Genomic DNA, 15571 nt, shown 5'->3' on the forward strand with positions numbered 1-15571 from the left:
AAAGTAGAAGTACTCAGATCTCGTACTTGAGTAAAAGTAGAAGTACTCAGATCTTGTACTTGAGTAAAAGTTGAAGTACACAGGTCTTGTACTTGAGTAAAAGTAGAAGTACTCAGATCTTGTTCTTGAGTAAAAGTTGAAGTACTCAGATCTTGTACTTGAGTAAAAGTAGAAGTACTCAGATCTTGCACTTAGTAAAAGTAGAAGTACTCAGATCTTGTACTTGAGTAAAAGTAGAAGTACTCAGATCTTGTACTTGAGTAAAAGTAGAAGTACTCAGATCTTGTACTTGAGTAAAAGTAGAAGTACTCAGATCTTGCCCTTAGTAAAAGTAGAAGTACTCAGATCTTGTTCTTGAGTAAAAGTTGAAGTACTCAGATCTTGTACTTGAGTAAAAGTAGAAGTACTCAGATCTTGCACTTAGTAAAAGTAGAAGTACTCAGATCTTGTACTTGAGTAAAAGTAGAAGTACTCAGATCTTGTACTTGAGTAAAAGTAGAAGTACTCAGATCTTGTACTTGAGTAAAAGTAGAAGTACTCAGATCTTGCCCTTAGTAAAAGTAGAAGTACTCAGATCTTGTACTTGAGTAAAAGTAGAAGTACTCAGATCTTGCACTTAGTAAAAGTAGAAGTACTCAGATCTTGTACTTGAGTAAAAGTAGAAGTACTCAGATCTTGTACTTGAGTAAAAGTGGAAGTACTCAGATCTTGTACTTAGTAAAAGTAGAAGTACCAGAGTGTAGGAATACTCTGTTACAGTAAAAGTCCTGCATTCAAAATATTCCTCAAGTAAAAGTAGAAAAGTATTCTCATCAAAATATAGTTAAAGTAGCGACAGTAAAAGTAGTCGTTGTGCAGATTGGTCCATTTCAGAATAATATATATGATATGTTTTATAATGATTGATCATGAAAGTGTTCTCAAAGCTGATAAAGGTGCAGCTAGTTTGAATGACTTTGTATACTGCAGGGTAGCTTGTGAATTTACTCCAGGTGGAACTAAAGTCTGATTTAACACTTGATTTTATTTCACATCACTCATCCACATCTGTAAATCAGTAAATAAAGGTATTAAATACATAAAAGTACAAAGTAGCTTCAAAACATTCCTCCGCTGTTAGCAGGTGTGGTGAGAGGAGCTAAAATAGGATTTCAAAGCAAGACCTCAGACCACCAGCAGAGCCTCTGAATAAAATGACGTGTGGGCATTATCATTAGCTGCAGTGGAAATGAGTCAGATATTAATTATGTGCGTGAGTCAGATGTTGATTGTGTGCGTTGGACGTCACCTCTGTGTGTTAATTCCTCACGGTGACTCCATCCATGGTTTTTCTGAAGGATATCCCTCTCCTTTCGAGGCACAATGAGGCAGCTTCCTGTTTAGAGAAAGGCATTCTCTACCTGACGTAACTTCCCCCATGCTCTGCCTGGTTTCGGGCGATGTGACCTTGGTGGAAGTGCGCATTCGTTTGTGTTGGTTGTGTTTCCCTCTAATGGAAATTCCATGATTACTATTGGTGCTATTTTGGCAGTTTGTTATGAAAAAACAGGTATTAAATGTATCTTTAAGACATTAAAACGGAGGTATTTCCACATGAAATGAAATCAAAGAGACGCTCACATATAGCTGATAGACAGTGACCGGGTTATGGCTCATCGGAGTTGGTTTTATTGCCACATCTCTGGATTACCAATACATTTGAGTGGGAGTGAGAGAAAAGTACTGTCGTGGCTTCCTTCCTTGTATTTCCATCAAGCCACTAGACGCCTTAAACAGACAGTTCTAACTCGTTTCTTTTCTTAAATGACTCACAGTTTGAAGTGTTGCTTGGCCTCCGATGGTTTAGAAGATTTGTTTGCTCAAAATAACATAACAAACATTTGCACATGCAACAAAGAATATAGGCCTTTACAATATTCAAAAGAAATAGGCAAAACTCAAAGTAAAATAACAAAACAACTTAGGTATTCTTTCTGTCTTGATAATGCTTATAACTTAAAGGGTACTTGTACGGTAAGAGTACGGTACGTTACGGTAAGATGAGATAAGTACGGTTAAAAACTGTTCCTCGACGGCGTCTCTCAACAGGTTGCCCATCACTGTGGCGTTAGCACCGGCGCCGTGGGAATTGTAGTCCTTTTATAGTGCGTTGACTACAGACGTCACAATTAGGTGGCCTTTCTTATCAAATCAAAAATACTGGCTCTAACAAGTACTAAACCACAACAATTGAAAAAATCAGGAGCTTTTTTGACTGTTTTGCTTGAAAAATGTAAGAAATTGTTGATTATCTCTAGACGAATTAATTTGGTTGTTTTTCTTTTTTCCCGCCAATTTTCTGAAAATGTGTGTTAACGTAAGGCAAAAACTTGACGTTAGAAAAGCTGCAAATCCCCACAATTTAACAAATCTGCAACATGTTTGGTGGGTTAGCGATAAAAATGACTCAAATGGTTTATTCATTAACATAAATGATCATGTAAAAGTAGTTATCTAAAGCGGGCAGGTAGAGGAATTCTGGATTTGGTGATAAGATCTTAGGCTGCGATCTCTCCAGCTGTGTTTGCTAATGAGAAGGTGAATGAAGTTAAACATTCATGAGATAAAAGGGGATTTAAACAATCAGTCATCTTAATTTGTTTAGCACTTTTCACAGCAAAGATACAGAGCACTAAGAGGAAGTCAGGCAGTAACTCAATCCAAGAGCTTTAGGTATTCAAAGCAGGATTTCCCTCACAGTAACAGAACAAATGTACTCAGATCAGATGTCTATAAAGTATGGATTACTAGCAGGTTCACAAGGTTATCAAAAAATAAAGATTCCAATATTATACGGGTTAGGAGCTGAAACGCCTCCAACACATTGTACGTGATAAAGGGGCGGGACATCTCTAAGTTGTTGACCAATCACAACAGAGCTGGCCAGCTAACCAATCAGAGCAGACTGGGCTCTGGTTTCAGACAGAGGGTGAAAAGAGGTGCCGCAGCACAGAGAAAAATAAAGAGCTTTTTGAACATTAAAGCATGGAGACAAGTAGAGACACTACATACTGATATACACCTGAACATCAGCAGGAGAGGACTCTTTAAAGTAGAGACACTACATACTGATATACACCTGAACATCAGCAGGAGAGGACTCTTTAAAGTAGAGACACTACATACTGATATACACCTGAACATCAGCAGGAGAGGACTCTTTAAAGTAGAGACACTACATACTGATATACACCTGAACATCAGCAGGAGAGGACTCTTTAAAGTAGAGACACTACATACTGATATACACCTGGACATCAGCAGGAGAGGACTCTTTAAAGTAGAGACACTACATACTGATATACACCTGAACATCAGCAGGAGAGGCCTCTTTAAAGTAGAGACACTACATACTGATATACACCTGAACATCAGCAGTAGAGGACTCTTTAAAGTAGAGACACTACATACTGATATACACCTGAACATCAGCAGGAGAGGACTCTTTAAAGTAGAGACACTACATACTGATATACACCTGAACATCAGCAGGAGAGGACTCTTTAAAGTAGAGACACTACATACTGATATACACCTGAACATCAGCAGGAGAGGACTCTTTAAAGTAGAGACACTATACACTGATATACACCTGAACATCAGCAGGAGAGGACTCTTTAAAGTAGAGACACTACATACTGATATACATCTGAACATCAGCAGGAGAGGACTCTTTAAAGTAGAGAAAATACACCTGAAAACGATCAGAATAGGGCCCCTTTAAGTTAAAAATATCTGATTGATTGTAATGCATTTGATAATCCAAAATACCCAACAGTTAACTAGTAATTGTAACGTGAGCCTGCTCTCCCTGATAACATTCCTCTGCCTGATTATATCTCCCCATTCAGTTTGCCCTCAGGTACAGAATCAGAGGTTAGTCGTTGCAAGCATTTCCCTTCCTGATGCTCCTGACGTGTAATTACAGCTGCAGATCATCACAGTCACTAGTCAGGTTTCTCAGATTCTCCCACAGTGCAGAACAGGGAAACGTCACATTCAGAAAAAAACTCCAAACTGAAAAACCACACGTTAATGTCAGCGTGGAAAAATAGCAGTTTCTGAGGCAGGTGCAGCTGGAGCTGGTTGGCAGGCCAGAAACCCCAGAATTCAGAAAATGACATACTGGCAGAGTCTGTAATTATCTTTCTGCTCACACATGAAAAAATACCGTTTTTTGGGGCTTTCATGCCATTTATAGATATTCCCCTCCCTACTCTATGTTTGTAAGACATAAAAACTCTGTGGAAGGAATCCTTTGGGCAGAAAAAGTTAAATCACCCGGTCGTAAATTATTAAAATGACATTATTGTCTCTGTCATTTATGAATATAAAGCTATGATGTTTTCATTTCAGAAGTTTAACAGCTGGACTCAAGATGTTTCCTACTTTACCAAAAAGTGAATTCTCATTATGTGCAAGTGGTGGAAGAAGTGCTCAGACTTATACTTAAACTCAAAATGCATTAAAATCTTACTTAGTACAAAAGCATTGGCATCAAAATATACTTAAAGTACTAAAAGTAAAAGTACTCATATGCAAATTCGCCCATTTCAGAGTGTATGAAAAGACTCGATTATGATTATAAATTAATTAAAGTGTTATCACAGATGATAAAGGTGGTGCTAATTTTAATAACTTTATAAACTGCTGTTTGATATCTTAACCTAAATGTCAATATTGATTTAATCTGAATGAGTCAAAAGCTGTCAGATAAAGTAGTGGAGTTGTTTCTACTTTTAATTGAGTAATGGATATCTGTCTTCCACCTCTCTTCACATCTCACTTTCTACCTGTTCTGTTGCATAACAAACAGAAACACATCATCTGTCATCGAGCTGTAATCCGTCCTGAGGGCAAATCAGAGAGTGAGGGGTCATGAAGGAGGAGGAGGAGAAGCGTTGAAGGCCAACCACACGGAGGACCAACCCACTGCATGTCGAGTCCTGCCTGCCTGCTCTGTTCCCACATCACACCAGAGCCGCTGCCTGACACAACTGCTGCTGCTACTGGATATTTGCCACTCTACAGGTGCGTGGAAAACGGATTTAAAGTTTACTTTTCTGACCATTTGGACGGGTTTGTGCGTAAAGACGCGTAACATGGGCCCGTGACGTTATTGGACGCGAGTGGTCTTTTTTTATACTTTGGGTATCGATATTGCTTATGGTTATGACTCTATCGTTTTTTTAACTGTATGCATGACAACTGAAGTTGCCCGAGACAGTGTCCTCTTTCTGTTGGTGCGTGGAAAGGTACATTCAAAGTTACGGTTGTTGGATAGGATGTGTAAAGACGCGAGAAATGGGTTCGCGTTGCTCTGAAATGCATTCAGTGTATGCAAGTGGTCATTTTTAACTATTACATTATGTTCTACTGGGTTTTTACGCATTTACAGGTGCGTGGGAAAGTAGTTGTACATGTTACGATCATTGGATAAGATGCGTAAAGTGGGTTCGTGTTGCTCTGAAATGTATAATGACTTACTGTTAGCAACTGGTCCTTTTGGAACAGTGTGCGTGTTTCCTAAATCCGTGTCCTCTCTCTGCTGCTTCTTCTGGATATTTACGCATTAACAGGTGTGTGAGAAAGTGTTTAAAAAGTTACGTTTTTAACATTTTGGATGTATTGGATGCCTGAAGATGCGTGGAATTTGATTTATGGTGACTTTACCTTAAGCAAATGGTCATTTTTTATTTCCTACCGTATCGATATCGTTGATAGTTTTGACAACGCCAATCAAAGTCGCTCGAGCCTTGTCCTCTCTCCGCTGCTACTACTGGGTATTACAAGTGATATTGTTTGGAATAGATGCGTAAAGATGAGTCAAATTGATCCGTGTTGCTCTGACATGTAATTTATTTTTTAACTCTGTGCCCGAGTCCTCCCTCTTTGGTGCAACTTCTGGATATTAACGTTTTTACAGATGTGGGGAGTGTTTTAAAAGTCACGTTTTTGCCATTTTTGTCGGTTAAGATGCGTGAAGATGGATGTGTTGAAATGGATCTGTTGCTCTGAAAAACATTCAAATTGACGTGTAGTCAGTGTAGTGACAACTGGCTGGTCCTTTTAACTCTTGTGGTATCTATCTCATGCGTTTTTTTTTATGATTCATATACATATGCCTCCAGTTCCTGTTTGAATATGTATCCCTTGTTTAGCACCAACTGGAAGCATTTATTAATTCTTTATTTTGTTTATAAAACTGTAATAATCCGTAAAAGTAAAAACATACAGGAAACTGACAGCTCAGTCGAGAAAATAATCATTACTAAGTGTTATATTTTCTGTTTGAATTCTGACTCATGTTCATATTTTCTAAATTAATCCGATAATGAATTTCATGTCATTATAAGGGATCGTGTTTATGTGAAGTCATCATCACTGACCTTCCTCTCCTCTTGTTTACTGCAGGCTGGCTCTCATCGCCTCCTAGTGGCAGAAATTGTGAGATTTTGGGAGGAAAATTCTCAAAACCACAGGAAATCCTCTCTGACTGCATCAAAGGGAACACTATTTCCTTCAAGCTTCTAATACCAGAGAAATATGCACAACCAGAGGACTTCATGACAGCTGTTCTGTGGATCTAACCTTCAAAAATATTTCAAATCCTTGTGGAAATAACAAAAAATGTCGACAGAGTCTTTCCACGCCGCCTACGCTGCTGTAGCCCCGTCTGCCAACCCAATGTCGCCCTCCACTGGAAACCTGCTTCGGATGTTTCGCTCGTATCAAAGTAACGCTGTCATCTTGAAGCACTACAACTACACAGGGAAACTGGAGGGCAGATACAAGGAGGGGCTCAAACCCGAGGCCATCGCTTTCCTGCTCGTCTGCGTGCTCATCGTCATAGAAAACGCCATCGTGCTTCTGGCCATTTGGAAAAACAAAAAGTTCCACGTGCCCATGTACTACCTCCTGGGCAGCCTGACCCTCTCCGACCTGCTGGCGGGCTTCACGTACATGGTGAACATTGTAACATCCGGCGCCAAGACTTTGAACATGACTCCGGTGCTTTGGTTCCTCAGAGAAGGCGGGGTTTTCATCATGTTGGCGGCGTCCGTCATCAGTCTGCTCGCCATCGCCATAGAGCGCCACGTGACCATGGTGCGAATGAAGCCGTATCAGGGCGACAAACAAGGTCGGATGTTCGCTCTGATCGGCGCCAGTTGGGTGTTGTCCATTTTCCTCGGAGTGCTTCCCGTTCTGGGGTGGAACTGCATGGGTTTGTTGGACCAATGCTCCACGGTTCTCCCGCTCTACGCCAAAAGCTACATCCTGTTCTGCATCACCGTCTTCAGCGCCATCCTCATGTCCATCGTGGTGCTTTACGTGCGTATCTTCCGCATCGTGAAGTGCAACACGCAGCGTCTCGCCTCGGCACCGCAACGAAAAGGCCTCTACCGAAAGTCCCAGAAGTACATGGCGCTCCTGAAGACCGTCACCATCGTTCTGGGAGTCTTCATCATCTGTTGGCTGCCACTCTTCGTCCTCCTACTGTTGGACTTCTGCTGCCCGGCGAAAAGCTGCGATGTGCTCTTCAAGGCGGACTACTTTCTGGGTATCGCCATGTTAAACTCCCTGCTGAACCCCATCATCTACACGCTGACGAGCAAGGATATGAGGCGGGCGATTCTGAGGCTGCTGTGCCGACCTTGTCTGATGACGAAGGACGGGCAGTTGAAGAAGATCGGGATGCCCTTCCTGGAGTGCAGCACCAGTAAAACAGACGGTGTTTCCCATAGGCTGGAAGGACTGGAGACCACGGTGTCTTCTGGGAACTGTACGCCCTCCACTATCAAAGCGATTTACCCCAGGGTGTCCAAAACATGACACACGGGACTCTTAGAGAAAGCACTCGGACTAAAACATGGTCTCTGACTCTGAGCTGTGCTTCGTGTTGGACTGGAGTTTACATTTCCTGTTGCACTCTGCCGGAGTTTTTGGTATTACAACCTCATGGACAGAATAAGCTCGATGCAACAGAAGTCCATATTGGGAGAAAGACAGTTTATATGCCTTAAGAGGGGGAGGCAAACTAGCATTACATTTATCTTTAAGACACTAAAAACACGGCCAGTATTAGTCAGAGCATCTTCCGCCTAGCCGTTTCCTTTCATCAGTGTTTGTTTTCCTCTTGAAAAGGAAATGGAAGGGCAGATGTTATGGATAAATACAGGCGATGGCCATGATATCATCTCACAGCTGAAACATGAATTCATTTGGGTGGTTTGTTTGCAAATGATCTGGAGATTCCCCTATATTGGTGCAAAACAGTGTTGGGAGCTCGCCTTGACAACAGCAGCAAATCAACACAGAAAATTGGAAAATATGGAGCTTTTTTGGGCAGTTTTACTTGAAAAATGACAGAAATTGTTATTTATTAAATTAAGAAAACAGCTTATCAGTGAATCCTTTGAACAAATGTTCCAGAAAAGTAGTAATCGAATGTTGACAGATGGAGAAATAATGGATTTGGTGGTAATATCTTTGGCCGTGATCTTCATTTCTTTGTTTCTTTTCCACTACAAGCATGTCATATCAATGGAGATGGATGTTTCTTTTGGTCCAATTTTCTAAAAAATACATGATATTTGAGCCAGATTTGGTTGAAAACTGGCCTTAAGAAAAGCAGCAAATCACAACAACAAAAATCATTACCGTCTTTGTCCGTTTTAATTGAAAAATGACTGTAATTATAAGTTGCAATTAATTCATCAATGACTCATTTCATAGCATTTATTTTGGTGGCTTTTCCTTTCCAATGTTTAAGGAAATCCCATAAAATGTGTCCTACATATGGATTTGAGGACAACAGCACATTCATTTTCATAAGTAAACCACATTTTCTGTCAGATTTACTTGAAAAATGACTGAAATTATAAAAAAAAGAAATCATTTCAAGTGAACTAAAGCTGTCAGGTAGAGAAACAAGGCTATGAACTACATCTCATGTGTGTTTGGATGAACACAGTGTGCAGTCGTTTCACATAAACCCATTTAATTACGCTAATAAACCGAGGGTAAAGCTCAAAGTGTGCCTTATCTCGTCGCCCTGTGATACATGTAATGACATGTTGTTACAGGAACATCCACACCCAGAAATCTGCAGCCAAACCCATGTAATGTCTGCCATGTGAGTCTTTTTCGTCATTCGCCCCGATGATCAGAGGCTCTTTTTTGCCCGGAGAGGCCCTGAACGCGTCATACTGTGCTTTGGAGGTCCCTTCAACGCATGATGAATGACTCAAAGCAATAAAACCCGACGACGGACGTTTGTTCACGCCTTCTCGGGCTGCAAAATCTCATTTATGTACTTAATTATGGAGAAAAGTTGCTCTACTTGTTGGAGAAAGTTTAATGTTTCTCGCGTTAAAATAGCGGATATCATCTGTTCTCAGAGATCTGCCCGACAACAGGGGGTGGGCTTCTGGGGGGAATTCATTTTGTGGTTATAGTGACATAGAAAAATAAATGTATTGCTTTGCCAACTGTGTTATTGTACATACATGTAAAGAGAAAATCTATTTACTTTGTTTTGTATACTTTGTAAATATCTATAGTCCTTTTTTTGTATTGTGAAAAACCTGACTTAAGTTATGATGTCACTTTTTATATGTGCACTGAATAAAAACATGTGAATGAAGTTTACCTGGAGGTGTGTGTGGGTTTATTTTAACTTTGGTAGAGTTTCTGTTTTTTCACAAACACATGCTTCCTGTTTTTCACCGTGAGTCAAAACTAGAAAAGACAAAAATATACATGGGGAGGTGGTGGTCTTCGGATCAACAATATTGAATGTATGCAAGTTGGTTTAGGTAAAAGTGTCTGACAAGTGACCTGTATGTCATTTAAATACAGCAAACAAAGCATTTGTATTACTGAGGTAAACAAAAAAAGTTAATGTCCTCAGCAAAATGTATTTAAAGTATTAAATGTCCAAAAAATAAGAAATAATAATACAGAAAAAATATATATATTGTAAATAATAATAAAAAATTGGCTCATTAAACTCATTTATATGCAAAAATATTAATTGCTAAAGTTATCGGATAAATACAATGAAGTAGAAAGCTCAAGATGTCCCTTTAAATTGAAGTGTTTAAGTAAAAAGAAGCATAAAATCACAGCAAGTTAATCATTCAGTGAATCCTGTGAAACCCCAGTGATAAATGTGTCATTTATATTAGGATTAAACATTTTAAACAAGATTATGATCCAGTGCAGATTAAATGAACAATACAGATGAACAGAGCGATGATCAGGCATGACTAACAGAGCCCCGCGCCCCCGCTCACCACTTGTTAACCACTTGCTAAGAAGTGTGATGATGAAGCGGCAGAGACGCTGCTCTGTTTACCGTCAGGAAACCACACGCTGTGCCCCAGTCATGATGAGAGCGAGGCGAGTGGCGCTCTGCCGCTCTTTAAAACGTTATCTAGCCTCCTCACCACCACGCGCTGCACCCTGCGGCATCGATTCCTCTAAACTGCTGATGAAATGTGCCACAGCTGAAATACAGATCATAATAACAATAACTTCGCCATTCAGGGGACCCAAGGTCGCTTTACAGCAAAAACAAAACAAACAGTCAGACAAACAACAAATGAAGAAGAATAATATCCTACTTTGTGTTAGCTGTTCTCCTCTGTTACGTTACATGCAGTGGTGTGTGTGTGTGTGTGTGTGTGTGTGTGTGTGTGTGTGTGTGTGTGTGTGTGTGTGTGTGTGTCTTTGTGTTTGTGTATGTGTCTATGTGTCTATGTGTATGCGCAGTGGCGACTGGTCATTAGGGGCAGCAGAAAGTATTACAAATAATGATTACAAAAAAAACGCAAAAATAAATAAATAAATAAAATAAAATATATTCTAAGATCATGTTTAATCATCTGATTCGTCTGTACATTGCTGTTTTAGTCTGTGTTCTTCTAATTAGTGTCTACAGTGTGTGCCTATTGAGCTGTTTAGAGCCATGTGGGACAAAACCCGATCATGCCCCTCCCTCTCACTGTCTAAGTGAACGGTGACTATAAAAACTACACTGCGCATGCTCAGAGTATTTTCCTATCTAATGTGTGTGGCAAACAAATAATGACCATAGGGGCAGAGTGCTGCCATCCCCACCATACGTCATCTCACATCATTGAGAGCTGATTGGTTGTAAGTAAGTGTGCCGCGAAAAGTGTGGTGTGTGAAGAGGAGGAGAGAGACGCGTCCCAAAACCAGGAAGTAAGCTGCGCATGGGTTCCCTCCACAAATAACAATGAGATTTCTCCATAGGATTTTAGAAAATAGCTCAAAATAAGATCTGTGGGAAACGTAGCTGTTAGATAAATGCACGTTTTGTTCAGCCGGATAATATCCACATGTCTACCCTACTTTTATAATTTTCGAATCATACATCTATCGATTACATTTATGATAGACTTTTTAAACTACAAAAAGATAAGGAGGACTTTTACAAACAAGTAATAGAGATTTTTGTCCAGAAGGATAGCCAAATGGACTTCATCTTCAAGTCAAGGTAAGACCGCAATTTTATTGAAAATGGGATCTTACTAAGAGAGAACAATTCAATATTTAAATGATAAAATTACATTTTTTGGGTATCATTTTGTTGAACTGTCTGTTTAAAATTAATCGAAGCATCAGACAAAAAAAGCTTTTGAAAATAATATTATATTTTGATTTAGGTCAAAATATTATATTTGTAAACCTGAAGAGTCAGTGCCAGTGCCTTACCAGCCATGGACCTCACTGCATAAGCTTATATATGGACATCTAAATGTTCTATGCCCCACCACTTGTGTACATATAGAAACGCCACTGTGTATGCGTGTGTGTTTGTGTACGTCGTACGTGTGTGTGTCTAGCATTACTATCCTTGTGGGGGCCTAAATCTGTTTACACAGTCACGTGTGGGGACTCGCCTCCCTTATGGGGACATGATGGAGGTCCCCATGAGGGGAATCATTAATTTTACGGTGAAGACTTGGTTAGGGTTAGGGTAAGGCTAAGGGTTAGGCATGTGTTGGTTATGATTAAGGTTAGGATAAGTCTCCAGGAAATGCATGTAAGTCAATGTAATGTGTGTGTGTGTGTGTGTGTGTGTGTGTGTGTGTGTGTGTGTGTTTGTGTGTTTGTGTGTTTGTGTGTGTGTTCGTGTGTGTGTGTGTGTGTGTGTGTGTGTGTGTGTGTGTGTGTGTGTGTGTGTGTGTGTGTGTGTGTGTGTGTGTGTGTGTGTGTGTGTGTGTATACAGACTTTTTGCCCTACTTTTTATTTTGTATTTTATCATATATGTTTCATTGTTGGAGGAGCTCAGGTCAGAAGAATGTCATTGCCTTTCTACACTGTAGCTTTTGAGCATATGACCATAAAACCGTTGAGTCTTTTCCTGTGAGCTATTTGGACACCAGTCAATCAATGTTTATTTATATAGCCCAATATCACAAATGTTACATTTCTCTCAGTGGACTTCAGAGTTTGTACAGAATATCAGTATGACAATACGACACCCTCTGTCCTTAGACCCTCTGTCCTTAGACCCTCACATCGTACAAGGAAAAACCTCAAAAAAAGGGAGAAAAAAACCACAGTTTAAAGGGAAAATGGGAGAAACCAGTGGTCTCGGGGGGAGTGATATCTAGTTTTGAGGGGTGTTTTTGTAAAGTGTTATTTCTAACGTTGCTTATTATTGCTTTCTTTTGTATGAAAGTTATTCTAAGTTGTCTTCAGTTTGAGATGTACATTGGCCAGTCAGCGCTGCCTTTTACCCCACTATCAGGGGACGCCCTCCAAGAGTGTTTTTTTTAATAGATAGTTCACAGATCTTTATCTTCACGGCCAACTTGTATATGTTTCCCTCTTTTATCTGCTATTTTGAGATGTGTGTGTGTGTGTGTGTCTTTTTGTATGTGTGTGTCTTTCTTTGTGTACGTGTATTTGTGTACGTGTGTGTGTCTTTCTTTGTTTATGCGTGTGTCTATGTGTGTGTGTGTCTTTCTTTGTGTGCGTGTATTCGTGTACGTGTGTGTGTCTATGTGTGTGTGTCTTTCTTTGTTTATGTGTGTGTCTATGTGTGTGTGTGTGTGTGCGTGTGCGTGTGTGTGTGTGTCTTTCTATGTGTGTGTGTCTTTCTTTGTTTATGTGTGTGTCTATGTGTGTGTGTGTCTTTCTATGTGTGTGTGTCTTTGTGTACGTGTGTGTGTGTGTGTGTGTGTGTGTGTCTTTTTGTATGTGTGTGTGTCTTTCTTTGTGTACGTGTATTTGTGTACGTGTGTGTGTCTTTCTATGTGTGTGTGTCTTTCTTTGTTTATGCGTGTGTCTGTGTGTGTGTGTCTTTCTTTGTGTGCGTGTATTTGTGTACATGTGTGTGTCTATGTGTGTGTGTGTCTTTCTATGTGTGTGTGTCTTTCTTTGTTTATGTGTGTGTCTATGTGTGTGTGTGTGTGTGTGTGTGTGCATGTGTGTGTGTGTGTGTCTTTCTATGTGTGTGTGTCTTTCTTTGTTTATGTGTGTGTCTATGTGTGTGTGTGTCTTTCTATGTGTGTGTGTCTTTGTGTACGTGTGTGTGTCTATGTGTGTGTGTGTCTTTCTATGTGTGTGTGTCTTTGTGTACGTGTGTGTGTCTATGTGTGTGTGTGTCTTTCTTTGTTTATGTTTCTTTCTATGTGTGTGTGTCTTTGTGTACGTGTGTGTCTATGTGTCTGTGTCTTTCTTTGTTTATGTGTGAAAATATACAGTCAACTTGTATATTTTCCCTCTTATCTGCTATTTTTAGATGTTTATATTGTATAATTGTGTATTTTCTACTATTTGTATTTCTAATTATGTGAAGTACTTTGTTTTACATGCTGCTGCTGCAACAGTAGAGATATCCCAATGTGGGCTGAATAAAGTATTTCTTATACAATATGTGTTATAAAGGTTGATGAACAAGCTGCTTTACGTGGTTGTTACGTTGGGAGCATTTCGTTTTTTGTATATCCTGCTCCCCTCCTTTAACCAGAATATTGACTCTCTACATTTTCAAATCGCATCGTAAATCACGTCTCTTATCACTGGCAGATCCGCCCTGATCACATGACACATTGTCTGTTGTAATTGATTATATAGTCTTGTTGTTCTGCTGTTGTTTTGTATCTCGTACGGTGACCACGACAGCTTGAAAGGCGCCTATATAAATAAAAGTGCATTATTACGAGTTGTTGTTAGGGTTAGATTCGTTTTAGGGTTTTGGCTCGTAAATATTTCTCTATATTATATAAACTCTCTAATTCCATGTTAGTAAGATACAGTGGCATCGAGTCCTTTTGGGAAAAGGAAGCAGTTCATAGAATATGTCAAAGCTTGAATTGAATAACAGGTGTTCAAATGTTTTTGGACCACGAGATGATGAACTGTAGTTAGCATGAACCCTATGACCAAATGATATATCTTCTTGTATACGAGAATATGTTAATGTATGTTAATGTTAATACGTTTTAAGGTGAGTTTTGAAGCTCGTACATACGAGCTTCAAAACTCACCATAAAACGTATTAACACTTTCTCGTGCACATTTACATTCAGTCATACTTGCTTTTCGATTTATTTCTGTATGTTCTTTAATATTTAAATTATATTTCACTGGGATAACTTGTAATTCTTGTAACAGGGTATATGCAGGAATCCTGAAGTCAAATGTAAAACCTTTTAAGACCTTTTTTAAGACCCTTTCCATACATTTTAAGACCTCATCGCCACTTTGAGTTCTAACCGGTTACCATGGCGACACACTTTACCTCACATTGACTATATACAGTATTGATTGTCCTTCCTCCTTATCTTCCAACCATTTGGACGCAGACTTTAATTTCCCCATAACGATGTTGTTTAACAACCGGCGTAAACGGACCTTCGCGCGCTATCAAGCAGTGAGCGTGCGATGTCCTGTTCAGATGACGTCAAATCCAACGGGATGCCATAAATAAACTACACAGAATCACACTACACACCTACGCAATGATTACATTCAGGCAGACTGTAGAATACAACCTCTTTGGACCATTTATATACTTATTGAAAACAAGCTACAAAATGGAATACCTTGGAAAATAATACTTTTTAATAGCCTTAATTTTCGCTAAATTGATTTATCAACTTTTAATACTTTTTAAGACCTCGCGGACATCCTGGTTAAATGCATCATTGTGATTCCTTATTTTATGTTTTATTAATAAATGTTCTTTTGTAAGGAGGTGCATTTGTAGATTTCCTTTGCTGGAAACAATACAAAAGCCTATTATTCAACCTTTTCTTAAGCTTTCATCAGCATTTCTCTCTCTTGTTCTGCAATTGGTACAAAGTATATCTAAAAAACCTAAAACATAAAGCAGCTTCTCTTTGGAGAAATAAAAGCACATGAATACCATACCAATAGTCCTCTAGCGCCCTCTAGTGTTCAACTGTTCAACTCATCCCCGTCTAACACTATAAAACATGATATATCCATGTCATGGCCATTTCTACTGATCATTGTTGAGGTCTACTA

General features: G+C 39.4%; 1 protein-coding gene across 1 annotated transcript; it reads left to right on the forward strand.

Annotated features, from left to right (window-relative positions):
- The first annotated feature begins 4931 nt into the window (after positions 1-4931).
- On the forward strand, positions 4932-9690 carry s1pr5a (sphingosine-1-phosphate receptor 5a). Its single transcript, XM_079644352.1, has 2 exons — positions 4932-5070; positions 6454-9690. Exon 2 carries the CDS (start codon positions 6670-6672, stop codon positions 7870-7872), a length of 1203 nt encoding a protein of 400 aa, XP_079500478.1. The 5' UTR covers positions 4932-5070; positions 6454-6669; the 3' UTR covers positions 7873-9690.
- Positions 9691-15571: the final 5881 nt, after the last annotated feature.

This window comes from Notothenia rossii (assembly GCF_949606895.1).
Source record: "Notothenia rossii genome assembly, chromosome: 8".
In the NCBI taxonomy this organism is placed as follows: domain Eukaryota; kingdom Metazoa; phylum Chordata; class Actinopteri; order Perciformes; family Nototheniidae; genus Notothenia; species Notothenia rossii.